This window comes from Thunnus albacares, chromosome 3 (assembly GCF_914725855.1).
Source record: "Thunnus albacares chromosome 3, fThuAlb1.1, whole genome shotgun sequence".
NCBI classification, from domain to species: Eukaryota; Metazoa; Chordata; class Actinopteri; order Scombriformes; family Scombridae; genus Thunnus; species Thunnus albacares.
The window spans coordinates 15,138,137-15,165,219 of record NC_058108.1 but is presented as its reverse complement, the minus strand read 5'-3'; the positions used below and the strand labels follow the sequence as shown (position 1 = coordinate 15,165,219).

Below are 27,083 nucleotides of genomic sequence, written 5' to 3'. Positions count from 1 at the left end.
GTTCATTCCTCTACATTACATGCATGAATTAATGCTTTTTCATTATTTTCATAATCTATTGTCAGTTGCCTTCAGGCAGAAGATGCTGCTGCATTTGTACCAAGAGCACGTGTAACAGACACTTTCTCTCCTCAGGCCATCTGTAGGCTCAGCACTGTCTGGTTTTATGCACTTACATATTCTGCCCATCGTCTTTTACTGCTACGGTTCTTTGTTACTGGTGTCATTTATGTTTTTACTATATATGTCTTATTTTTGTATCAATATGAGTGCAAAAAATAAGGACAAGTCTCAGATCAATATGCAGTGGTTGCTTTATTCCCGTATTTATTTATTTTTTTACAACAATAGAAGAAAGTAATTCAGATTTATACCCTGTATGTACATGCTTGTACCTTGAGGAAACATTCACTGGAGTAAAGAGGGAAGTCTATCACATGACCCACATGTATGTTTCTCATTCAATTGGAATCCCCTTTCACAAATGATGCATGATGATTTTATTGGCTATGTGTTCATCACATCACAGCTAAGCTAACCAATATCAAAATCTACCAAAACCATGAGCTTGTTTGAAACTTAATCAGCCTCACAGCATCACAAATGTATTTGTTTGCTGATGTCACTACATTTGTTGGCTCAGTAAATTATAAAAACAAAACAGTTAGCTGAAGCACAAAAATGTAATTTTCAGCCCATTTTTCATTTTTCTTTTCCATTACTACACTACTACTATCTGACTTTTGTTACTTTTCCCCCTCAAACCTGTAAACCCTTCTGATGGAATGTCCTTTTTGTGTGTGTGTTTGTGTGTGTGTGTGTGTGTGTGTATGTGTGTGTGTGCACACGTGTGTGTTCGTGCATGTGCGTGTTTGTGTGTGTCTGTGTTAGAAGGGGTTGATGCGAACTCCTGTTCCCAGTGGGGAAAAGGGGTTGACTTTAGCCCACATTAGAGCATCGTTAAGGGAGATCGCTGATTTACCATCCTCCAGCAAAAACACTGGACCCTGCACATAAAGACAAAAACAGAAATGCATGAGAAAGGTCACACCTTGTCAAGACATAACAGCGTAGATACACACTAACTAATAAAACATAGAAACACACACCTGAATTCTGTGTCCAGTGAAACAGGACAGTTGCACATCTGAGTGGCTCGGCAGATTGGAGCCAGTCACATAATCAGCACCACACAAGACTGACACAGCTGAGAGAGGGAGGACACATGCTTTAATGGTTAAGGACACATAATATGTTCTCACATTTCACCTAATATTTGGCAAACACTCAGCTAACTTAATAGTTAATCCATTATAATTATTTATGGAGCCTTACCAGAGAATATTGCATTCTGCTTTCTGCTTCTTCTGCTCCTTCCTTCATTTCTCCCTCTATGCCTCACTTCTTGGCTCCTAACTCCTAATTTATTTCCCTCCTTCCCTGTATTGTCCTGTTAGTTTACAATCCACACTAGCCAATCACTAATCAGCATGCTTAGTCAAATTAGCTACACATGAGGCTCACTGCCCTTCTCAGCATCAACACTCTAGATACAATCAGAGCTATTATGACCATGACTGGGGTTTGTTGATCCAGATGTCTACACAAGTCTACGCAAAAATGTCTTTTATGATCAGTATTTGATTCCCATAAACTCTCCTGACAAACTGTTCAGAACTGCTATTTTTACCAGAGTCTGTTGGCTGGATTCTCCTCTCAAGGCAGCTGAACTCTTCTTTTTGACACTCTGATGGAGGACTGTTGAAAACAGACACACAGACAGAGGGACACTTGTGATGCTGTGTATATGCACATACGCAATGTAGAGGTATTATAGTGATAACAGTCGCTGTCAGTAAAACTATGCCAGTGAATTCAAAGATATGGTAGTGAGTATGCATATATTTGTAGATCTATATTTGATGTGTTACTGTTGGACAGACAACAGGACGACTGCTTCCATGAATGCCCTGTTCTTTGGGAAAAGATGTAGAGAGCAATGTTCTTCCTCATTACTGATTTCGAAGTGGTCTTCTTTGCAGCATTGGTGTCCAAACAGTCCACAATATTGATGCCACTCTTCCCTTATATGCCTGACATTACATATGCAAAGTCTACAGGCTAATTCTTGCAATTCAAAGTCTATTTCCTACACAAACCCAATGAAGTCTGTTAGCAGACTGCCAAGACACTATAGCTTGATCAAATGAAAGCCTCCATCTCCAGCCTCATTGATTCTAAAAAAGCTGCACAGCACTCCGAGCTCCTCCTTGGTTGACTTCACAAAAAGAAGTATGATCTGTCAGTTAGGCAATATCATGACCATCTTTGTCATCACATCCATCTCCAGAGGAGATTCAGAGGCTCTTCATGTATCTCAGGTCAGCTTAACTCTCTCCTCTTCTGTGTTGCCTTGGTAACTGGCCTCATCATGGCCTTAGCTCTTAGCTCTACTGGGCAGCTGAGACTGAGCATGATAACAATGCAGAGTCGTGACTATGACAACCTCGGCAGTGTTCCCCTCTTCACCATCTGCCTCTAAAGCGATTCTGCATCATTTACAGCAGATGGTTGAGGAGAAAGCTCAGCTACCATCTTCATCTTTAAACCTCTTCTCACAGTTGGTCTAATTGGTGTAAATGTATGTTTGTTTGTTTTTTTGCAAAATTATACTTCATGTATTGTATTAATTGTATTAATAACATTAATTTGAAATAACATTAACTGTGTGTGTGTGTGTGTGTGTGTGTGTGTGTGTGTGTGTATAACCTACTTGCTGTTACTTTGTGTGCAGACCCGCCAGGCATCCAGCTCCACAGACAGCTGCTCGATCTTCAGTGGAACACACACTTCCCTTCGTTTCAACAACTGACTAAGATACAGAGAGGAAACATGGCAGTTGCATTACAGACTCATTATTATTATTATTTTGTGAATAACAATGGTTACAATACAGGTGAGGTACATGAACACATAAACAACCAAAGAGAGATAACAGATGGTAAGACAAAAAGAAACAGGGGGGTAAGACAAACTAAGGAATATGAGTGTGTCTACGCTCAGTGGGCCCAAAGGAGACCACGGCCTTGCCTGGAGCTGCACCGGAAACATCGAAAGCAGTGCGACAGGATGCAGAAGCTGGGCAGGCACGGAGGAGTGCAAGCGAGGCTAACTGTGAACCCATACAAACTGGCAGTTCCTACAGTCATGCTGCCTAATGTTCTCTGGACAGCAAAATGGATTATTTCACTCCCCCATCAGTACTGGTCACTCGTTGACATGCAAGAGCTGTTAACATTCAACTGAGACATGTACTTTCTTTATCCTTTCTGTTGTTGTTGCACTGCTGTGGGCTGGGAGGAACAACATTTCGGGGGGGACTCAACGAGTGTGTGTATGTGTATGTGTAGGTGTATATGTATGCATGTGTGTGTGTGTGTGTGTGTGTGTGTGTGTGTGTGTGTGTGTGTGTTTGTGGGGTGTATGTGGGAGAAAAAAACATAAAAAACAACTGAGAGTAGAGGACAATTAATGATAATATGAAAAAAAAAGTTTACGAATAAACTGGATCCAGAAAAGAAAAAGGGAGGGGAAATATCTGCATACACACATGACAATTAAATATACATCCACAGTAATCAATATCATAGTCGTCATTCTATAAACATGTGTGTTTCAATAATGTAATAATAATATTCATATATTTCATATATCCTATCATTCTTAACTTTATATCAATGCTGGACTGTGTAATAATTCACCTAATAACAGTTTCTATAATTGCATAAAGATAATAATAATAATAATCAACATGGCATGACAGTACATAATGTATGTATAGATAATATTAATAGTTGTCATATTTTGCAGATAGACAATGGTAGAGGACACTGTACGTTAAAGTAAAAGTATAAGCAAATCCTTAGATGAAGACAAAACAGAATGATGAATACAAGGGAAAAAAGAAAAAGAGAAAATTAAAAAAATAAATAAATAAAAGAAGAGGTGGGGTGTGATGCCTGTGTGTGTGCAGGTGCAGATCAGATTAAGAATTTGTAGGAATCACAATGTAAATGGAGTAACAGTTATGTGTATGGGCAATGATAGTGTGAATATTTATTGTGGATGGTTGACAGGCAAAAAGTGGTTATGAGTATAATTTGTGTGGAGATTAAGAATTAAGACTGTTGATAAATGGATTCCAAATTATGTCAAAATCATTGTTTTTGTTTTTGATGGAGGAGATAATTTTTCCATTGATATGTATTCAATTAGTAGTAGTAGTATTTTTCCAAATTGTAATATTGATTTTATTCCTTGATTTCCAGTTCATGAGGATAGTTTTCTTGGCAATGGTTAAGGCTACGGAGAGTCTTCTACTGCATGTATTGTTTGGGTTGATGTTGGAAACGTTTCCTAGTAGACAGAGTGATGGGGATAGTTGGATGTGGCAGCCCAAAAGAAGAGAGGATGTCAGTGATATCCTGCCAGAATTGTTTAATTGGTGTACAGGCCCATGTGTCATGCATATAGGTGTCATTAGTGTTTTGTGTAGAGTAAGGACAAATTTTAGTGTCTATAAAACCCATTTTCAACATCTTTTCCCCAGTGTAGTGTACTCGATGAATTATCTTATATTGTATGAGCTGGATGTTCGTGTTAGATAATAGAGAGAAAATGTGTTTGCAGATTTGAGTGCAGAAGTCAGCAATGGGCTTAATTTGTAGATCTTGTTCTCATTTTTTGGAAGGGACAGATATTAAGTTGGACGTAGAGATTATCTTGTAGATTTCAGATATTAGTTGTTGTTTTTTTTAGTTGTGATGTTGATTAGGTTTGATGGTAAGGAAGGCAATTCCAAGTTAGATGATTTGATGTTGATTTTTGTTTGAATGGAGGACTTAATCTGTAAGAAATTCTAGAAAGTGATTCTCCCTAATGGCATACTTCTGGACCAAATGAGGGAATGTGACCAGAGTGTTATTATGAAAGATGTGTTTGAAATGTGTAATACCTTTACTAATCCATGATGTAAAGTTCATTGGTTTCCTGTTAATTAAGAAATCAGGTTTGTTCCATATGGGTGCGTGTATGGTAGGTGCAATTTTGGTGTTAGTTATTTGGTGAAATTCCCACCAGGCTGTCAGAGTTGTAGCTATTGTTGGGTTTTTGAAACAAGAGGGGCGAGTAATGGAACAGCTTATGAACGGTAGATCTGAAATATGGATGTCTTCGCATAATGTTTTCTCTATATCTATCCAAGAGTTGTCAGATTGATTTGGGTTGGACCATTTGTGGATGTATTGTAGTTGATGGGCAGTGAAGTAATGGAGGAAATTAGGTGCTTCCAGACCACCTTGGGATTTTTGTTTTTGTAAAGTAGTTAGTTTGATTCTGGGTTTTTTGTTTTTAAATAAAGTTTTGAGATAAATGAGTCTAGTGATTTGAACTGGGGATCATTGAGAACAGGTAATTTATCATAGGTAGTATAGTCATTTTAATTGTTGCAATTCTGCCTGTGAGAGATATTGGTAGATTCATCCAATGTTGAAGGTTGTCCTCTATGGTTTTCAGGAGTGGGTTGAAGTTAAGGATGACTAACTCTGATAGCCTGGGGGAAATGTTAACTCCTAAATATGTGATATTACCGATGCGCAAAGAGAGAGGTAGGGTTTGGACTGCCACACCCCCGCTATTATGGCTAAGTGGTTGAGTGATGGATTTAGACCAGTTGATAGTGGAATCAGAGATTTTAGAGAAAATGTTTATGAGGAAGATGGTTTGGGGTAATGTGGTGAAGGGGTTTCATAGGTAAGGTAAAATATCATCTGCATAAAGACTTATCTTATGATGTGTATTTTTTGTTTGGATTCCAGTGATGTTCATGTTTTGACGGATAGCTGCTGCAAGTGGTTCTAAGAATAAAGTAAAAAAAAAATAAAGATGGGGAGAGTGGGCATCCTTGCCTGGTACCCCTGTGCATAGTGAAGCGTTCTGATGTTAGTCCATTGGTGGATATCATGGCCATTGGTGATGTGTACAAAATCCTCACCCAGTGGATAAATGATTCACCAAAACCAAACTTTTTCAATGTGAAAAATAAAAATATACTTTATCGAATGCTTTTTCTGCGTCCATAGAGACAATGGCTGATGGTGAGTTGGTGTGTGATGTGTAGTAAATTATGTTGAATAGTCTGTGTAGGTTGCTAGATGAGTGTCTTCCTTTAATAAAGCCAGTTTAGTCTGGGTGAATAATGGATGTAATAACTTTTTCAATCCGTATTGCTAGGGCTTTGCTGATGATTTTTGTGTCTGTGTTGATGAGAGAAAGAGGTCGATGACTTGATGAGGAGGTGGGGTATTTGTCTGGTTTAATTCAAGAGTGATTGTAGCAGAGTTCATGTCTGTGTGTATTTACTTGGAAATACAAGAAGTGTGTTGATGTTTTCTTGGCTTGGTTTGTAACTTGATGAGTAGAGGTTGACATAAAAATCTTTGAAAGTCTTGTTTATTTCTTCTGGTGGACAGACTCTTTATTAATCCAATTTCAACCAGATTATGGCAGTTATTTAACAAAAAAAATCCTGTGTCAGCAGCCTGACGTCAGGCATCAAATTATGATTACAAACATTGCTGTACAGCTTTACCCAAATTAAATCATAGAGCTTCACTCAACATGTTCTTGCAGACTCATGATCTATTTAACAAAGCTGAATGATAAGCACAATGTACAAATAAAGGATTTATATCCACCAACTGGGAAGGGATCTAGCTGATGATGACCTAGCTCATGAGAACAAATAACAGTTGTGTGTCTACCTGGTGTATTCGTAGAGTGCAGGTACAATGCTGGAGTACTGTCTTCTAATGGCCAGCAGACCTCCAATATAACCACACAGGATCAGCAGCTCACTGCGGGCTCTACACACACACACACACACACACACACACACAAAGATCTATATGATGATCAAGTCTGATGAAGTAACATCATAACGGAAAATAATAAAAATAACTGCTAATACTAAAGTAATAATGGTTTTACTCAGTCAGTTTGGCCATGATGAGGCGGTCGGTTCTGATGTAGCTCATCAGGTCCAGGATTGGCTGAACACTATCCACTGTCCAAGCAGATCCAGTCAGCTGTTCTGGTAAGGATGCAAATTAAAGAGAGTTTCTGATTAAACACAGTTTTATAAAGATCGGAAGAGGTGATGTAAAGATTTAGTTTATTTTCTTCAGTTTAACACTACAGTTGTAATGCACAAGTAAGCACTAAGTGGTAGTTACTGGTGTTACTCTTATTATTGCATGTCTTTGAAGTCAGCAGTTGTGAGAAATGTTTGGGTTGCAATTACTATCAGGCCTAATTTTTTCTAGTGTCTTCATAAGGATTGTTTTAGAATGTATTTTAAAATATATATTAAATCTGCCCTCATCTGAGTGAAGAGGCAGGTGACAATTAACAAGGGGAAAGAAGGAGTCAGTATCAGTCAATGTCATAAGAGTGTTTTTCTCTCCAACTTTCAGGCCACCATGTCAAATCCAAGCATTTAAATATCCCCAATTTATTTCAGTTTCCAGGTCACTTGAATGAAGTTCATATTTAAAATGTGGAGACATTATGTTAGGTGGGTGCTGACACTGAGGTGTCAATACCTTTGACGTGATCTATTCCTATCTGAAGGGCGTTCTCAGGTTCAGAGCTCAGAAGGTGAAATTTAACAGCTGAGAACAGATCTCCTTCACACATGGCTTCCTCTGCCAAGGCCTTACACTCCTCTAATGAAGGGAGACCGCACTTGAATGACAAACAACACATAATCATAGTCACTGTAATAATCATTATTACTGATATCATTATCATCATCAAACATGGAGCCTCCATTCTGTTTTATCCATTTAACAAAAGCTTTAATGGTTGCCTACTCACCCTTTCATGTAATTGGTTGATGTCATCAGTGCTTCCTGGGTAAAATGCACACAGCTTAGCCAATAAAATGTCATTCTCAGGAATCATTTGCAGTAGATCAGCTGACAGCTCCCTAAATGTAAACACAGCAAAGAAAAGATAGTAAAGACTACACCTTACAAACAGCCACTGTGGATGTGTTGTTGTGTACTGTAACCCTGGTCCTATGAGCAAGCTCCTTGCTCATCTACAGTCAGTCAGACTGATGGAGGCAGAGGTGGGTTTTGGCCAAGCTGAAGAAAGGTTGGAGTTTATCCCGACAGGCTAACAGTTGGGCTACATATGTAGAAGTCAGAACAGGACTAAGGTTACAGTGAAAAACACAGTGTTATTACAGCTGGCTTGTCATTAAATTCAACTTCTCACATGAAGGTAGATATCATCTAGCTGGATATGAGCACATTAATGGTTGGGATTGCAACATGAAAAGATCAAGATCAAATTATTTATAAATAGGAAAAAGCAAATATAAGCTCACAGTTAAACAGGAAGGACTACTCTCAAGGATAACAAAGCATACACTGACTATGTGTAGATGGATACTCACCATGTAGGTGTGATCATGTACTTCCTGGCCAAGAGTTCAAGGCAGTAAGCAGTGCTCTGATTAGCTGCTTCTCCTAAGACGATACCCACACATGCGGCCAACTCCAGCTCATTACCTCGGATCAGACTACACATGGCTAACTGGAAACATGCACACACAAATACATTTTACACATCATTTTGTTGACATAATCATAAGTAATAATAAATGTAAGAAAATGGAAAAATATATGTTGCTGGTGGTCACATGCACAAACTCATGAGTGTACCTTGATGTTGTCCACAGCTAGGTGGCAGCACGCTGCCAGGACAGCGCAGCCATCCTGGAAGTACCACTCAGCTAGTTCCCTACATACCTTATGGAGGAGACTGGACAGAAAAAGAGCAAATAAAACCAGGAATTATGATCATAAAGCATCAGCTCACATTCTGGGAGAAATCTCAAAGAGTTGTTAAATTAGCCTAATTTTTCATAGCAAGGATGTCCAGCTTATTTAGTAACACTAATGAAACTTTTATCTGGGTGAGAAGGTATAGCTGACTACAATGCCAGGTACAATGCTGTTTTTAGACGCTGTGATTGTTTGATCCATTCCTCCGCACTACATCCTTATTCATCTAGATTGCACATTTAATCATCACACACAACTAGGTTACAAATATTGTACTGTGAGGACAAAGATTGGTAGCATTTAAGTTTTTATCTGTAATTTGAGTTTGGTTGCAGTAGCTATTTAAAGTTCTGCAAACTCACTGCTTTCAAAGGTATTTTAAATTCCTGTGACAAAAGTGGCCCTCAACAATTATGATTATGATTATTATGATTATTATGATTATTATTATATCATATTTTTTCATTTAAAGGGTCATATTTAAAGCAAGTCATAAGGTCGTCTGGCTCATCACCCTATTCCCTCTCTCGAACCTCAGGTATTAGTCTCCTATCCCGGTCCCAGGAAGTTTTCTGGACTTTTCCACATTTGATTGCTGTTGGCTGCTGATCTGCTGAGTTGTTTGCTTTATTCTGCCTCCTGCTTTAGTGTTCACTGAACTGCTTTTCACTCTACCTTCTGTGTCAAGTATCTACATTTGAGCTGTATCTCCTTTTGTCAGGTATCCTGAACTATAAGAAAGACATTGAATATCAGCACAATGTGTGTCCTAACAGCAGCTTCAGTCCAAAGGTATCTGTGTCAGACTTAAGCTGCCTAAGTGTCAGTTTCAAGTTCATTTCAACTTGCATAACAAAGGTAAATGATTAACAGAAAGTTAGCATTAGCATGTGTGTGTGTGTGTGTGTGTGTGTGTGTATGCTTTACCTCTGGTACTGTTGTCTGTTATCCACATCATTAGTGGTGTGGTTGACTGGAGAGCTTTGAGGTGCACGAATGTTTCCTTCACACGCTCCCTAAAAAAAAAGAATATTATTTTTTCTATTTATCTTTCTCCCATGACATATTTGTAAGTATACTTACATCAATATTATCACCACCATCTAAATTATTACTCAACTTCCTCATATCGTGCACCTCTCTGTTTCCTGTGTCCCACCACAAGCTACCATTCATCCATTCCTGAGGAAAACTACAGTTCTATCATCTCATTATTTCATTATTGTCCTTATATTTGGTATTCCTGCTCCCTCTCTGTACCTGTGCTATTAGCAAGGCTTCTAGCAGTTGTCCTCTGCCGGTGAAGAATGTTACAAGTTTTTTAATGTCTCCTGTGGCGATGCAGTATGGGATAGCGTCATCATTATCCTCAGCCATCAGCTGATCAGCTCTCCTGCAAAATAAGCATAATGAATCCAAGAGATAATGTATAACTATGAACAACATACAACACATAAAAGTTCATCATTTGAGCATTTCATCTTTAAAAGCTTCAGAATCTGTACATGAAAAAGGGGCAACATGACATCATGTTGAATGACAAGATGAATCATCCTGGACAAACTCTGACTATAGAAATGTAACAAAGTAAAGTTTGACACAGCTGTTCAGGGGACAATGTTTGATTAATAAACACTGCTGGAAACAAAAAGCCATTCATTTAGGTATGAGGTGTCAAGTCTGCAGAGCACACATTATGTTTTTTTTTACATTTTTTTACACTCTGTAGTTTATTATTTTAAATTATATGAAGTATTTTGCCTGTTTATATTATTGGTGTTCCTGTTACTGTCTCTCTGATACATCAGATTATTTCCTCGGGAATCAAAAATTGTTGAAAATCTCTTCTTCTGTGTTATCTATGCAGATCTATATTTGCACTACACTATACTGGTGTTGATCTTATTTTGTCCACCCCCAGTTTACCTGCATTAAGCAGTGGCATTCAGCACTGAAATGGCTCAAAAAAACACATCCTAGCACTCAACTGAACAACATGTGCATTGGTTGTATTTATCACATTTATAATCGAAAAGCTGAAATGGAGAAACTGAAACATGGCTTACCTCTGCATGAGTTTCTTCCAGTACTTCATGGAGACTCCTGGTGCCACAGATAATGCTTTCTCCCACTGCAAGAGGGAGAGATAATGCCCACTCTTCATTACTTTAATACATTGTCAATATAACCATTTTCTTTGTTTTCATTTCTGTCTGTCCTCTCATAATAGAAATAACATCATAACTGTGGCTGTCACCAAATATACCTCAAGATAATAAAACTGGCTGGTTTGATGCCCAGACATCACTCGCTATAACCTCTCCCCTCTCTCAGAAGTCCTACATGCTAATCCATCTTTTCTCAATTTCTTTCACCTCCTGGTTCCAAAATGTTAATCAGATATCATTAACATCAGTGGTTTGACAACCGGTGGGAAACTTTGCTTGGTTTAAGGTCTTTGATTCAGGTATAATAAACATGAATTTGCATTTGACATTATATAATTGGAGCCGAAATAACAGTCTCACTAGTGTCAGTTTTTTTTTAATTAAGAGGGAAACAACTACACATGCACCCTCACACATACTGTACCTGTCCCAACTCCACCATTAATTCACAGTATCGCTGAATCTGTCCCAGTCTCAGATGGATATCTGCTGCTTCTTTCAGCCTCTCCTCTTTACTGGGAGCTCCAATACCTCCTCCAAATTTAGACATCTTGACTATAGTGAGCTCCTGGGCCTCAGACTATGAATGAAGGAGAATGGAAGACAGTGGAAAAGAGAAGTAATACCCAAATACCTGCAGATTTAAACATTTTAATTATTGTCTCCAAAAGAACTTGAATGATGGAAAACTGAAAATTTGAGTGAAAAGTGACTCTTACTGTTTTAAACTTCAGCAGGTGTTTCATGTGCATCACTCCCTTACTGTAGCTGCCTGGTAGCAGTGAGTCATCCTGACCATTAATGACTGACACCAAGTCCCACAGGTTACTGCTGCCTCCTGGAGGCTGTAAGAGGATGAAGTACACACAAATATGCTCATCAATTCATCATAAATTTACATTTGTAAGTGACAGTATACTAAAATCTGTGTCTGCTGTTGTTTTTTATGAGATCTAAGACACTGGATCAGACCTATTAGATTGATTCTACAAGCTGCCAAAGCTTGTTAAAGGCAATTTAAATGTGTGTATGACTTTGATATGCACATATCAATACTCAAATAATAGTTTTATTCTTTATTTGTTGTTGTTGTTGTTGTGGATGCAGTTGTCCACCACATGCAGGAAACAATGAAAATTTGAGGATTTTAAGAGCAAAAAGCCGGGTCCAGGTGAAGTGGCTGGACATTGACTTGCAAACTGTATTTTTTGATCTGAAAAACATTCTGAATATCTGCTTGTGTCTAAGTGAAATACCTTAGAGTGATACTCTCACTTGTTTTTAATCTCAACAGAAATACAGAGCTGGACCTCTATTTACATGCAGTAGAGAGAAGTTGTATTAAGGCTTTTTCTTCTCTAATCCTTTGTTTGATTTGCATTTCCTTTAAGTCAACGAAAAATAAAGGGTGTGGAGGAAAGTGTTGACTCACCTTCCAATTGCGTTCCAAAGTCAAACAGTTTAAATGAGTTTCATACAGAATAAACAAAGCTGCACTTTCGTTAAGGCTCAAGATAATGTCGGGTAACCTCTGAATGCTTAGGGTAAAATCAAATGCATCTATAAACAATAACAGCTATATACTACACAGCTTCTCATCCTTCTGTTATTACCTTTTACCTTTTCACTACCTAATGTGAAAAATCGGTAACAAGAAGATTACAACAGTTTTATCTGCAATGTTTTTTAAAGCCTTAAGTGGCACTTCAAGGCCAGAAGAGGGAGTCAAAGACCTGAGTAAAAGCTATTGAAGCTTGATGGACTAGACTTGGGGTGCTAATCATGCTTCCCCCATTTCCTGACTGTTCTGCAGCCTTTGACCTATTCATCAACCAAATAAGGTATATATGATGTTCCAGCAACATAGAGAACCTTAAAAATTGATGTGCAAATCAGAAATTCAGATATACAGTACCAGTGAAAAGTTTGGACACACTTTCCCATTCACTAGAATGAGAAAGTATGTCCAAACTTTTCACTGGTACTGTATTTCTGTTTTATATCAGCATTTCCAGTTCTGAATTATATATCCCTCAGTGGGAAACATCAGCTTTGTACAGAATATGGTGGTTTTTGATAAATTACAAAGGACTCCAGAAGTTTAAGTGTGTACACATGCAGCATGTTTGTAGAACCTGAGGCTAAATCCTGTCCTAGCTGTGTTGTCTATCCTGAGATAAACTGCTGAAGTACATCAGAATCTGCAGGAACATTCAACAACTTTGACACATGATTGTCTACAGGCAGGCATCACGAAACTGAATTCAGTGTCATATCATCACATAACACCACCACTGTTAAATAAGTATTAAGAATGTAGTTACCGAAAAGCATTCAGAGAACCAGCGTAGCTTCTTGGCCCTGATGTCTAAGCTCAGTTTATCCAGATCCTGCTTGATGTCTCTGGACACTTTACCACAGAGCAGAGGTGGTGAGCCAGGAACCATAGCTGTATCTGCAGAGACACACATGCCCAGCATGGTTAAATAAGTCTTACATTAGAACACTGTAAGACAAAATAAGACCAGGAGTCTCTTCTTACCAGTGTTTCCTATTATCTTCTCCCAGGGCTGGTTGGTAAGGATGTTTAGTAGCAGTGGAGAGATGAGTGGTGTGAGAGACCACAGCCTCACTGTACTGTCTCTGCTACAGCTGGCCATGGTGAACGGACGACTCTGATGACATGTTAAACCTTCACACAGAGTTTGGTAAATGCATTGGTGGCTCAGGTTTAAAACTCAATGGCAACAAGCATGTAATAAATCAAAATTTCACTGGGGCTTGTGTGTTACTGCATGTCTGCCAAGGAGAAGAAGAAAAGAGTTTTTAACTAATGGAGCCATCGTCTATTTATATAAACACTTTGAGTAAAATGCAAATACAAATACAGTATTTTGCAATTTAAATACAACACAATATGGTGCCATTACTTTAAAATACGGTGCACTGTACATTGTACACCTGCTAGTAAAACACCATTGACCTAAACACCATGTTGTAGAGAACAAATGGCGGTCTCACAAAGACATGATGTCTCAGTTTTTTAGATTCAAAACTTCCAGTGGGCTTGCTCAGTTCCCAGTCCCTGAGGTAAATCTCCTTTAGGTTTCTCATTTCCAAAAGCTACATACAGTATGCAATATGTCTGGTCTTGTGAAAAGTAACACAGCACTGTACCATGCCTTTCTAAAACCATTGAAAACTGTATGTTCACATACATACAGCTCTAGAATCATACCAGCACATCACAGCAGGTCATATTTACTCAATTTCATTTATCTTAATTTCATGTAACTGATATTTCTATTGGATTTTCACTCAAGGACGTCATGCGGGACTTAACACCCGTCAAGTACCTCCAGTATTAATATTCTAGTATGTTATTCTTCCTATGACTCTGTCTTACCATAGACATCAGCTCCGTGGTCATAGACTGTATCTAGACATGTGCCGTCCCTTGTATCCCAAACTCTGATCGTATAATCCCAAGAACCTACAAACAAATACAGTATTTTGCAATTTAAATACAACACACTCTGATAATATGGTGCCATCACGTAAAAATACTGTGCACTGTACACTGTACACCTGTTAGTAAAACACCATTAACCTAAAGTACAACACCATTAGCAATAGCTTAACAATACCTTTCATTACTATATTGGATGTGATAGAGAACTGTGACACAGCTATACAGCAGATGTCTTGTGTGTTCACTACAATCCAATATTTAAGATTAGGTGAAATTACTAATAGTACTGGTTCTATGCAAAAGTGGACTGCAGTATATCAACAGGGCTTGCAAGAGTTTAAGTTCTCACTCCTCTGTCACCTGAATGGCTGCAGAGATTTTAAGCTTTCTAGACAGGACGCCTGGTTTGATGCAGCATTTAAAAGTTGGACTCTTCTTGAAACTCAGAAAAGCTTCAGTATTGATGCAGAGATGATATACATGTTGGAGAGACAAATTCTGATGTAGCTAACATTAGCTATATAAGCTAATCGTTATTTATGATGTGACATTGACTAACAGTCCACAAACATCATGACACTCTCCCATTGTGCTTAAACAGGAGGTCAACACATACAGTAGTTTAAACCTTTTTATTGTGCCCCACTTACATTAGCTTTTACAACTAGTCTACGTACCTGAGCATGTCACTACATTCACCTTGTACTCAGTATAGGTGTGGACTGATGTAGTAATGTTGAATAGATATGCTAAACATTGTTGTAAAATGTAGCTTCTTATCGAAAGCACTATATCTGCTGTGGCTAACAGGTGGTAAACCTGGAGTTTTTAAATTAAAGTTCCACAAAAACGCTGACAATTGCAGGTATATGCACTCACTGATATATATGTAGTTCCCAAAAGCTTTCACTAGATGTTGCTATAGAGCCATATTTTACTGTCTGGACCTTCTCCATTTCTGATGGTGTACTTTTTTCTTGTTTCCCCTCATTTTAGATATGGGCCATGTCTTCCATATCATTAGTGGTAAAAATCTTTCATCTAAGTTACTTTTCAACACATCTACTTGCTTCTTGCCTGTCTGGTGTAGCAAGATGCAAGTAGCTAAACAGTGTAAACACTGATCACATAGCAATCAGAACAGAAGATAACTGGAAAACAAAGCACAAGGAGAAAAAAAAAAGTTCTGCTGTAAGTTGACAGGTTTTTATAAGTGACATTACTTTTAGTGACATTACCTGAAATGAGGAGGTAAGGGACCTCTGTGTTCCACATTAAGCCTCTGACTGGAGCTGTGTGACCACTCAGCACATTGATACACGCATCCTGTGTGTAATCCCATATACGAACAGTACTGCCCAAACAGAGACACACAAAGATTCCTCCTTTTAATTGATTTAACATGATTACTTAAAGGTCTAATCCTTATTTTCTTCACCACATGAAATACAGATATATATATATATATATATATATATATATATATATATACATATACAAGTGCAGTATTTATATTCTGAAATTATTTGCATCCTTGTCTTCTTTGCTGTTCCTTTTCATTTGCTGCTACAGCAAACCATTAAATGTCCATCACATCCAGGAAAAAACATTTTGAACAGTCTGTAGTACACCTCACTCTCTGTGTCTGTACTCACCCGTCATCTGATCCGGAACACAGTATTCCCTCTCTGAGCGGAGACCAGCGGACATGGAATACTTTAGCTAAATGCCCAGTGAAGACCTTCAGAGGTTGGTCTGAGCTGGTGGCCAGGTAGTACACACGGACATTTTTATCCTCACAGCCTGTAGCAATCATATCCCTACAAAGAAAGAGAGAGAGGTTGGACATTATGTGAAAAACTGTGGCCACTTAGCAATTACCAGATGACACAATACCTTTATTTTTGACATAATGAATGTGTTTGAACATCACAATATGGAACAATTGTGTTACAATTATACAAAGAACAGAACAGTATTATACAAAGGACAGCTGTACACATTTTTTTTTACCATAATCCTGCTTTGTTTATCTAGGAATATCTTATAATTGTGTCTTTTTAAAGTGTTGTCTTTCAGGCACAGAGGTAATTATATATGAAAATACATGAAATAAGTAAAGCAATAATTAATAGGTCTACCATAAGTATCCAGTTGCTGCATGAGGTGACTAGTGATTGTAAACAGCCTACCCCCAATGAGAAAGATGACTGATGGGTTGAGCTCTTACTTGTTGTTTTGGCTCCAGTCACAGCCAAACACAGCCGCAGGATGTTTGTACTTATGGAGGATTTTACCATCAATGGTCCGGATGATACTGTTGTTAAAAACATGTAAAGAAATAAAGGAATTTGAGATACATCAATGTCATAAATTCTTTTTGAAAACGTCAAGTGTTTTTACATCAAGGAACAACTATTCTCACAATGGAGATGTGTCAAGAGAGATGTCCACTTACCAGAATCCATCTCCACTACAGGTAGCAATCCTCTTAGAATCCTTATGGCTCCATGATATACAGAATATACCATTTTTACCATGCTGGGGGAAGAGAGAGAGAGAGAAGTCATCACCATATGATAAAATATTTAGAGGGCTGTTTGAAAACGACAGAACAATATAAGAGCAAATTTACTTCAAACTTTAATTAGAATAAACTGAACTGGAAAAAAAAGAAAATTCAAAGTTATTAACTGTTGCAGCTAAAATAATTACAGTCTTGAGTCATTTGTTAGTCCTCTAAAATGTGATGCAGTAGCATATCATAAGTGACACTAGTGACACCACTAAAGAACACATTTAGGACCTTTAATCATTACTAGTGTAATAATCATAAGTCCTAAATGTGTTCTTTAGTTACACAGTTACACAGTTTTACAGCACTGAAAGTCAAAGTAACCTCATTGAAGCGAGTGATGATCTTTCCTTTCCTAACGTCCCAGATGAATGCTCCATTACGAGAAGTTGCCCCCGCGATGCAGTTCAGGTCTCCTTCAAAGCACACACAGACAGAAAGGTCAACAACTTTGACATGAGCAGAAGATGATATGATGTGGTGTTACAATATTCTTGCCGGGATGGGACTCATTTATTTACTGTAGACAAATATGCTGACTGGGATGTTTATGTATGTTTTGCATCACCGACAGTAGAGAAGATTACAAGTGATTCTACAAGTGATCCTGAAGTCATTCTTCAGTTATTTCTGGTTCTAGTGATCAAGTTTCAAACAAAGATTTTATCATATATTTGTATGTCTGTGTGTGTGTGTATGTGGAATTAATCTACCTGGAGCCCAGGACAGGGAGTAGACCACTCCTTCATTGCCAGGGGAGGTGTAAACAGCTGTTAGTGTGTTTGTGTCCCAGATTTTGATGGTTCCATCAAAACTAGCTGTGGCCAACAAGTTTGGATCATCGGGTTTAAACTTACAGTCGAAGATGGTCTCTACATGACCCTGGAAATGATATAAAAACGGAGAGAAAGAGAATTCAACAAATTAACTAGTCCTTCAGTTTAAGATATTAGCTTTCTTATAAAATTATAAGCCAAGAACACAGTGTGAGGCATGTTCTTGCATTACTTATTTCATTCAGAATACCAGGTCTCGTAGGAAGTCCCACTTCTTAGCTCCCATGTCATAGAGTCCCACCCCTCCATCCATGAAGCAGCAGACAGCATGACCAGGAGGAAGAGAGAAGGACCGGTTCTGTGACAGGGTAGGGGGAGGTACCGCCTCACTGGTGGAACTGGTATGCTGACTTTTACTGGGACAACAGGAACTCTGAGCTGTGGAGAGAGACAAGTACAATATCTGGTTCTCTTATTCTAGAAATCTTAAAAGAATTTAAGCCTTGATATTTCTTCATAGTCAGTCTCAAACTCATGCCAGGGACAGAGCCTTACAAGAGGAGGAGAGCTTCTGCTCAGTGTTTGAATGGCTGCTTTAAACCCAGACAGTGTAAATGCAGTATAATAACTAACATTAGCAGATTTTGTATCTCCTCTATTGTGTTTTGGTGCCTGACACAAACAAAGCTGTCTTTCAGGAGCACCAATCTGAAGATATAGATTTAGTGTAAAACTTGCACTTGTAAGAATGTACTTTGGCACAAGATTTTTAAGCCCCTGCAGCTTTCAACAGTTGTGGTTTGTGCATTTCTGAAGTTTATACTGCAAGTCTAAAAGGTCTGATTCTAAATTTGACCTTTCTTGGCAAGAGGGGAGTTGAGGACGTGTAAAGCATGAAATCCGGTCTTCTTCAATTTAAAGCTGTCCAGAGGAGTAGAGCGAGACACATTCCATATCCTCAACACTCCAACCTGAGAGTCTGACAGAGAGACAGAGACAAATGAGACAAATGTCTTTGCAGCCAAAGGTCTTTAAACTGGTCAGTAAACTTAATGCATGGATGGTATTAATATTAACTCAGTCTACTATCTTAAAGTCCTAAAATATTAAGTATTACTGTAGTTTTAAGAAAATAAATGTACTCATGGATATGCAAATACAAATGTATAAATACATAGACAGATGGCTCGGTGCAACAACATGTCCCACACATCACCTAGCTGGTATGTTGGAGGCTGAGATGAAAGTCCAACTTACAGCGGTAAAAATATTGAGGCAGAAGTGAACCCAGATCACACACATATCCCACATAAAAAATATGTTTTTTTACCTCCAGTGATGAACATGCCTGGTGCAGAGGGGACCCAGGCAAGACACTGAACTGATGCAGCGGCCGAGGGGAAGCAGAAGGACGTGATACAAACCAAGGCCTCACTGTCCACCAGCCTGATACCATTATGGAGGTTAGACACTGTGAGAGAGAGAATACATTCATCATTAAGCATCTGTGGTGGTTTTCATAGTCACAGATATTTATGTAATAACCAATGACTGCATGGCTTACAGTCATATTTAGTACAACTATGTTATTTCTTGGTACTAACTTGTAAATAAAAAGCAAAACTGGGCAGTAATTGTATCATAAATTTAAATGGTCCTTTATTCTTCTATTGTATGCCCCTTGGTGCTATTGACAACATAAGTTATAATATACTCATTTTGTCCAACCTAGTAAATAGTCAGTTGACAAAAGGTCCCACTCCAGAGCACTGACTGGGTCCTCTTCATCTGTCCCCTCTAAAGACTCTGGACGTAACACATGCTTTTGGCTCTTACACCCTAAACAAGAAAAGTTAAAGAGGTTAATAATAATATTTGTGTTTACAGGCATGACTCTTCTTATGCAACCTGAAGGAAGGCTCAGGATTGGGCATGTATATGTAATAGTTCAGCTTTGAGTAATGAATATTAGTCAAAGAAAAGTTGCCAAAAGGACACAGTGGCATGTGCAATTGTGTTTTAATTTGATTTTTAATGAGTTGAGGAAAACAGCTATACCTGGCTGAAAAATAGACAAACTTCCATCTGTGTGTCCAAAAACCAGTTTGCCCTTCTTAGTGGGGTGCCATCTGAAGAGACAGATATCAGACAGGAAAGAGTGGGCTTCTTTATGCACTGTGACCCCGGGGTCAGGACCTCCATAGACCCAGATATACAGCGGACCTCGCTGGGAGACAAACGCCACTCCGTCAGCTGAGTTCCAGCACCAACTGACTGACGCAGGAACACCTGGGAAAGAAAGGGAGACGCTGTAGTACTTTACGGATGGGAGGACAATGCAATAGCCTAACCTCTAACTGTGCCAATAAAAGCTGGTGTTGACCATCCATTTACCTTTAGTATTGTCCAATCTTGCTACAGCCTTTTGTTCCGCTACGTTCCATACGATGAGCAGGTTATCAGCAGAGGCTGACGCAAACAGATCTGGATTGTCAGGACACCAGCTGATGGCTGTTATGGTCTTCTTATGTTCTGACATAATGGACCTCAACTTAAATTCATTGTACTGCTGGTCCAACTGCAAAAAGGAGATGGAGAGAATAATATTGAAAGAAAGAATCAAATGAAAAGAAAAATACAAGAGGTTCTGATTTTTTCCTGTGATTGATAACACATACAATTTATGAAACCTCATGAATATGCGATTGCAGACAGTTCATCCAGAAAAACTGGACTAAACTGACATATCAAACCAAAAGACAAAACCAAAAATGCATTGTGTTTGAATGAGATTTGGGTGGAGGACTATGAAAAATTATATTGTATGAGGTTTGCAGTATCTAGACAACATGTACTGTGTACTGCTGTATTGACTATTGATCTCATGTGTATCAAGTCAACCATTCATCTCTTGCCTGTGATGAAAGCTAAGGTAGCAGTAAAATAACGGCAGCACAGTATGTAAGAGATGCTCCAGCAGGTAACCTCTAGCACATTTGCTTTCACATTCACACCCTCATGAAATCACACACACACACACACACACACACACACACACACACACACACACACACACACACACACACACACACACACACACACACACACACACACACACACACACACAGACACACATACAGTTTACCTGGTAGATGTATATAGCTAGAGTAGCACAGTAGGCGAAGCGGTCCCCACTAGCAGCACACACATCTTTATTCCAGGGCTGACAGCCTGCTGCCAGCAAACCCACCTGCTTCACCTTGGCCATCCTCACCTGGAGACACACAATAGCAAAGCATGCTCATTAAGTTTGTATTCAAGTAGTTTGACAAAGAGGAATCATTTGCACAGATTCAGTATCTTGTTCAGTGTCTGATAAGTGGCCATGATTTTGTAGACAAGCGAGTTAGAATTAGCTCAATTGTGAATGAATAAATGAATGGCAGTAATAAGAAAACTGATATTTTTAGAATAACTTACTAATAACTAGTATTCTCCTGATTCCTCCATCATGGCTAAAATGTATCTCACACTGTGTCCTAAACCCATTGTCAGCTCATTTATATTGCTTTGTATTGTTAGGTGTTTGTTATTTTGTGTCCCAAGTTCCAACACATTACAATCCAGCACACCAGTCACACTCAACTTAAACAACACAATTACATCAACTCATCTCTAACTAATATTTACCACAGCGTTGTGGTACTGGTTGCATTACAGTGTGCAGTTCTACTACTGCCACAGTAACACTGACAACACACTAACATACTACGTGGATCCACAGGTTGAAGAGGATAAGATGATTAAAGAGAAAGAGACATGTAGAGAGGATTGAATTAATCTGTGCTGTGATTGGCTAAGACTGCTGTTTATCTACTGACTGAGTACTGTTACTATGAGAAACTTGACTCACGTGACTCAGCTTACAATATGTCTGAATGATTAAACTCCACTTACACGTTCTCAAACTAAAATTATCCAACCCCCCTGGAGGAGATTTTCTTTCCTACCATAAGAATCAGAATTGATCTTGACATTTTTCTTGAGAGGATTTCAGGATAAGTGGATAGTTAAACCAGTCCTACGCATTTGCAGGATGTTTCTAGAAAGTATCTTCACTAGAGATGCTCTAAGAAATGATAACAGATTCATGAGTACCTACTATCTACTCACAGAAGCATGTTGAGTCCATAGAGCTGCACGAACAAATGTGAGCTCCATGTCTTATATTTAATCTTTTAGACTTTTATAATAAAACGTGGTTTTGAGGCATAATGGGTCGTTTCAGCCAAATCTCAGAGGAGATAAAGAGGTGGAAGAAGGGAAACACGGGAGCAGGGATTTCCTATCAAAGGTAATCTTCAAAAAGCTGTGGATGTGCCCCATAGCCAGTTACCCTGTAACGTCATCCTGTAAGGTGCAAATTGGCTAATTTACATATTCTCATTTCTCACCGTCCATTCTCTTTTTGATTGCATAATGGTGTAATCATTTAAAGAGCAATGATGTGCAATTGTCACAGTAATGACTGCACAGCACTATGATGGAGAAAAATATAGGCAACAAGTGGACCTTTTTGGGCATCCCATAATTACATTTTACCAATATTTGTTGGCAAGTCTTTGAAACAAGATGTGGTTTTTACCTCTACTTTCTCTTATGTTTTGTTAATTTCCTCTGGTCAAAATGCCACTGTCTTGATCTTCTATTTTCTGTTTTTTCTAGTGTTTGGATTTCATTTTTTTTGGGTCATTTGAGACATCTTTCACAAGAGTATTAATGTGATTGTTGGTATTAATTTGAGGCTGAAAGGCAACATCTGCATCAAGCCACAACCAGACTGATTTAATTACTCTAAATTGAGTGTATACATTAAACTATATCTTTGTAATAACTTGTATGATGATTGTAGGCATATCAGATTTCTACTATGCTTTTTGTTTTTAATATACAGACAGTTTAATTATACAAGATTCTTTTCAACCTTTTCAGCACCACAGACAGTAGCCTTAAACCTGTGTGTGAAATCACTCTGACTGCTGTTTTTGGAGATGTGAAAGTTCATGGAGTCACAGGTAGAAAACACTCCTCACCTCTAAGATCGATTGTTACTGGGAAACAGGGTCCTGAGAGGTTCTGGTCTCTCAACATGAAAGCCAGATTCATTAAAATTCAGTAGTACTCTTGTTGTTTTGGGAGCCTTGCTCTCACAGCGACACACACAGAAGAGAGGAGAAGAGGCTGAACTAGTGTTAGTGGAGCCTAATTAAAGGTAATAAATACTCACTTTTTGCAGATGACATGGGTTTTTCTATAGACAGGGGCTGTGGACAGATGTAACTTTTTTGTAGTAACCCATGAACTTAACATGTTCATGTAATCAGATATTTGTTACTTCTCAAACTTTTGTCAATAATTTTGTTGCTCTACTTTATCGTCCTGAAATAGTTAAGTATGTATCTACAGCCAAAGTAGCAGCATGGTTCTGGGGATGGCAATGTTGGTTTGTTGATGGATTGCTGTGAACATTCATGTCCCCCAGAGGATGAATTGCGATCACTTTGGTGTTTGGTGTTTCATCTATTGTCATCATCAGGTCAGAGTTTCAATTTGTAATAAAAAATACTTTTTGACCAAATACCTGCAAACTAAAGATATTCCCATCAGCCTGTACTTTTTGGCTAATTGGCCAATGTCATCATGCTCAACCTAAGATTGTGAACATAGTACACATTATGCCTGCTTAGCATCAGAATCTCGCTACCAGGTCAAAAGTGCATCAATTGCATCACAGAATATGCCGTCTCTTTAAAGAAAAGAGAAAGAAAAGATAATATCCATACATTATACTGTAGGTACACCATTCATTCAGTTTCAGCTGTTAGCACAGCATCAGCCTCTTTATCAGTTAAAGTGTCCTTTCTTAATTCAGTATTGCTACATTATGTGTAAATAAAGCAGCCTGTTAGGTACTGTGTGACACATAGACCCACTGAGACAGCCAGCAGCTTGGATATATGTAGGTGTGTGTCTGATTGGTGTCAGGAAAAAGGCCACTTTCTCTGGTGGAGTCCATTATTTTCTTCTTATTCTCCACAAATACACATTTTGAAATATTTTATGAATGTAACTTATAATATTATTTTGCAATTTGTAATATTTTATTGTATTATATTTATTTGACCAAGTATGTAATTTCTGTTATTGATGTTAAATTTAAAAAACAAGTCTTTTGGTTATAGACTTGCTATTTTCACCTCAATAAACTCATGAGCACAAAAGAAAAAAATAGACATTGTGACTTATCATAGCGGGAAGCCACAGATGGAATTATTAACATTAATGATGGCTCTTACATGAAGCCTCTCCAGAGTGGTACTGGCTCACCTAAATAGAATGCAGCCTTCATTCATGTTATCAGGTGGTGTGTGTTTTCTGTTTTGGCATGTCAAGATGTCTGCCATGGTAAAATAAGTCTATTACAGCTAAATATGTTCCCAGGGGGCCAATCAAGACTTCTCAGCCCTAAAGGGTAGAAGGTTGTCTCTCTCTCTCTCTCTCTCTCTCTCTCTCTCTCTCTCTCACACACACACACACACACACACACACACACACACACACACACACACACACACACACACACACACACTTAAACCTGTACACATACGGATGAGGCAGTGCTGTGGTCATCATTACTCTGACACTTCTCCTCGAGGTGATTTATTCTCCAGTGAGCAGTTTTCATCATTTTCAGGTGAAATGAAAAGACTCTCTCGCTTTCTAATACCGAGAAAAAATTGAGTGAAAGGTGAAAGTTGTGTTACACGTCTACATTACACATGACCGCTGTTTCAATAGCGTTTCATTGATTAATATATCAGCACATACGCGGTTTTAACCCAGACGCCAGGCGTATTTTGCACCTGCAAAACACCAAAATCGTGCTCACTCGGTGCTGATTAACCGAAGAGGCGTTCACTTGTCACAAGGAAACTAAGTGAATCACAACAACGTCGTTTTAGATACGATAATAATGTAAAAGATGAACGCTCGCCTCCACCTCCGTTAAATCAATAGGCTAACCCTGTTTGCAAGCTGCTAACGAGCTCTTTTCAACCCAAATTGCTGCCATCACTTCATTAGCCAACCAGACTCGGTGTGACGTTTCATTTCTGTCTGTTTCTATTTATATTTCAAAAATATGTAGATGCCATCAACAGGTCTCAGCAGCACAAACTAATCCGTGTGAAACTGTTTGTTACTGAGACACTTGAGTGTCGCAGATGTGGTCCGTCTGACACCACAGAACAGCAGACGCACATTCTGCAGGATTTATATCTGTTTATGTGTGCAGTGTGTATGTGTGTGTGTGTGTGTGTGTGTTTGTTTGTTTGTTTCAGCGCTAATGGGCTGCTGGTGTGTATAAGTGTATTTTCCTCTTACCGTCAGGTGTCGGCTGGCTCGTGCACCACGGACAGCTCCCAGGTGCTGATCTGTCCTCCGCTCACCGTCCTCCGGCGGCAGTGATTGGTCCGTGAGAATAATCACTTTGATCAGCTATTGGCTGTGTGGGGTGTCAATGATCTCTGTATTTACGCTCTTCTCATGACTCCAGCATGATGTATGATTATATTAGTGTGATCCAGCCAGGCTTCATTTCACTGGATCAAAACTTGTGTCTGGATCACTTCTACAGACTACAGACACTTCTACAGAATGACAGTTCAAATGTAATTAGCCGATTTAGGGTCAGTTCCGCACAGGGGTGGAAAAATGATCCGTAACTTAAGTGAAAGTAGTAATACAACAACCCAACAAATGTCCCATTACAAGTAATGGAGTATTTTGGAGTATTCCAAATATTGAGTAAAAGTACAAAACTATTATCAGCAAAATGTACTTTATGATAAATGACCCCTTTAATTGTTTGGGATATTATCACTTTACTGGCAGATTTGTTCACTTTTTATAATGAAATAAAACTTTAAGGACTCCATTCTATACTAAAATGACTTGATAAGAGTTCTTTTTTTTCACTGAACAATGAATAATATTTTACAAGTTACTACTAAAATTCATCTGCAAAATACAAAATCCACACATACACTGTCTAATCCACATGACTGCCATAAGGATCAGCCATAATCACCACTGAAATTCAGCTGACATCCAGCTGCGTCAGGCAGACATAAAGGTATGTGACAGCAGTTCTGGTAGTCAACAACTGTAGCAATTTTCTAATAATAGGCAAATCTTAGTGAGTAGACAGATTTAAGTAGGCAAACGGATGAAAGCGTGGAGCCCATTGTCAGTATTGTCTGTGCTACATTCTACATACTTAAATTATTACTTATTTATCCTTTAACATTAACATTAATAGAACATGACACTTTATCAAGCCCCCGTGACTGAGGGCAGTAACCATAGACTACTGCATACCTTCGTATCAATATATAGGCTATCACTTTCCCTTCAGGGGAAAACATCTAAAACTGATCCTAACTTGATAAACCAAGACATAACTTCAGCCAGCCTATTATTATAATTACCTTTAACTATACCAAGACATTCCACCAAGTGAACAGCTGACCATAAAAGAGGTATCATGAAAAGTAGGCCCACTACACAGTTTTCTCATTACAATGCAACCTTAATCAGTTGCTTGAATAGAAATTAGGTTTCCCCCCTACTATAAACTGCAGGTATGAGCAGATGATGTGCCCTTGCCCACAAGTGCTGAAATTCCTAATGGTCATGTGATGTGTTCATCATCATGAATGAAGCTGTTTTTCAGAGGGATGTTTCACTGAGTCCTTTAATTACAAATGTTAGTCATTTCAGAGGCTCTGGCTTTGTGGCCTTCTACCCTTTAAGCACCTAGGGCTGCTGATAGGCCTGTTTGACAACCCAGTCTACAGATCACACGACATTACACCCATACCGACCCTGTATGTTTGTAGTTCAGTCACTTGCATACAAGTCATGTGCACATGGCATAAAACCAGCTTTGACACATTTTGTCATTCCCTATGTCAGAAAGACCCCTGTTAAATATAGTCGTTACATTATAGGGTTGTACAACATGTCTAACTTTTCATTTACACTGAAGCTGTATGATTAGTTTGTGTAACCTTGGAGAATGCTTTTCCTGCATGCTTGAAGTACCCTCAACCTACAGAT

At 38.6% G+C, this 27,083-nt stretch overlaps 1 protein-coding gene across 6 annotated transcripts; it reads right to left on the bottom strand.

The window, feature by feature from the left end:
* Positions 1 to 296: 296 nt before the first annotated feature.
* On the bottom strand, positions 297 to 27,083 carry wdr17 (WD repeat domain 17). 6 transcript variants are annotated; one of them, XM_044346631.1, is made up of 33 exons: positions 25,347 to 27,083; positions 21,049 to 21,177; positions 20,298 to 20,481; positions 19,962 to 20,192; positions 19,632 to 19,742; positions 19,234 to 19,374; positions 18,760 to 18,882; positions 18,154 to 18,341; positions 17,841 to 18,009; positions 17,452 to 17,543; positions 17,011 to 17,093; positions 16,783 to 16,869; positions 16,208 to 16,372; positions 15,791 to 15,906; positions 14,487 to 14,573; positions 13,623 to 13,772; positions 13,405 to 13,535; positions 11,800 to 11,925; positions 11,505 to 11,660; positions 10,979 to 11,043; positions 10,173 to 10,305; positions 9,996 to 10,094; positions 9,840 to 9,928; positions 8,790 to 8,889; positions 8,522 to 8,661; positions 7,936 to 8,047; positions 7,662 to 7,803; positions 7,048 to 7,150; positions 6,822 to 6,923; positions 2,774 to 2,872; positions 1,691 to 1,758; positions 1,110 to 1,207; positions 297 to 1,007 (listed from the first exon to the last, which is right to left on the bottom strand). In XM_044346631.1, the coding sequence occupies exons 2-33, from the start codon at positions 21,169 to 21,171 to the stop codon at positions 888 to 890; spliced, it is 3,933 nt and encodes a 1,310-aa protein (XP_044202566.1). In that variant the 5' UTR covers positions 21,172 to 21,177; positions 25,347 to 27,083; the 3' UTR covers positions 297 to 887. The 6 variants fall into 6 exon arrangements, 4 of the variants coding, with proteins under 4 accessions (XP_044202566.1, XP_044202568.1, XP_044202569.1 ...); XR_006402832.1 differs by lacking the exon at positions 297 to 1,007 and adding an exon at positions 1,336 to 1,450 and having other exon boundaries at positions 1,120 to 1,207; XM_044346633.1 differs by lacking the exon at positions 9,996 to 10,094.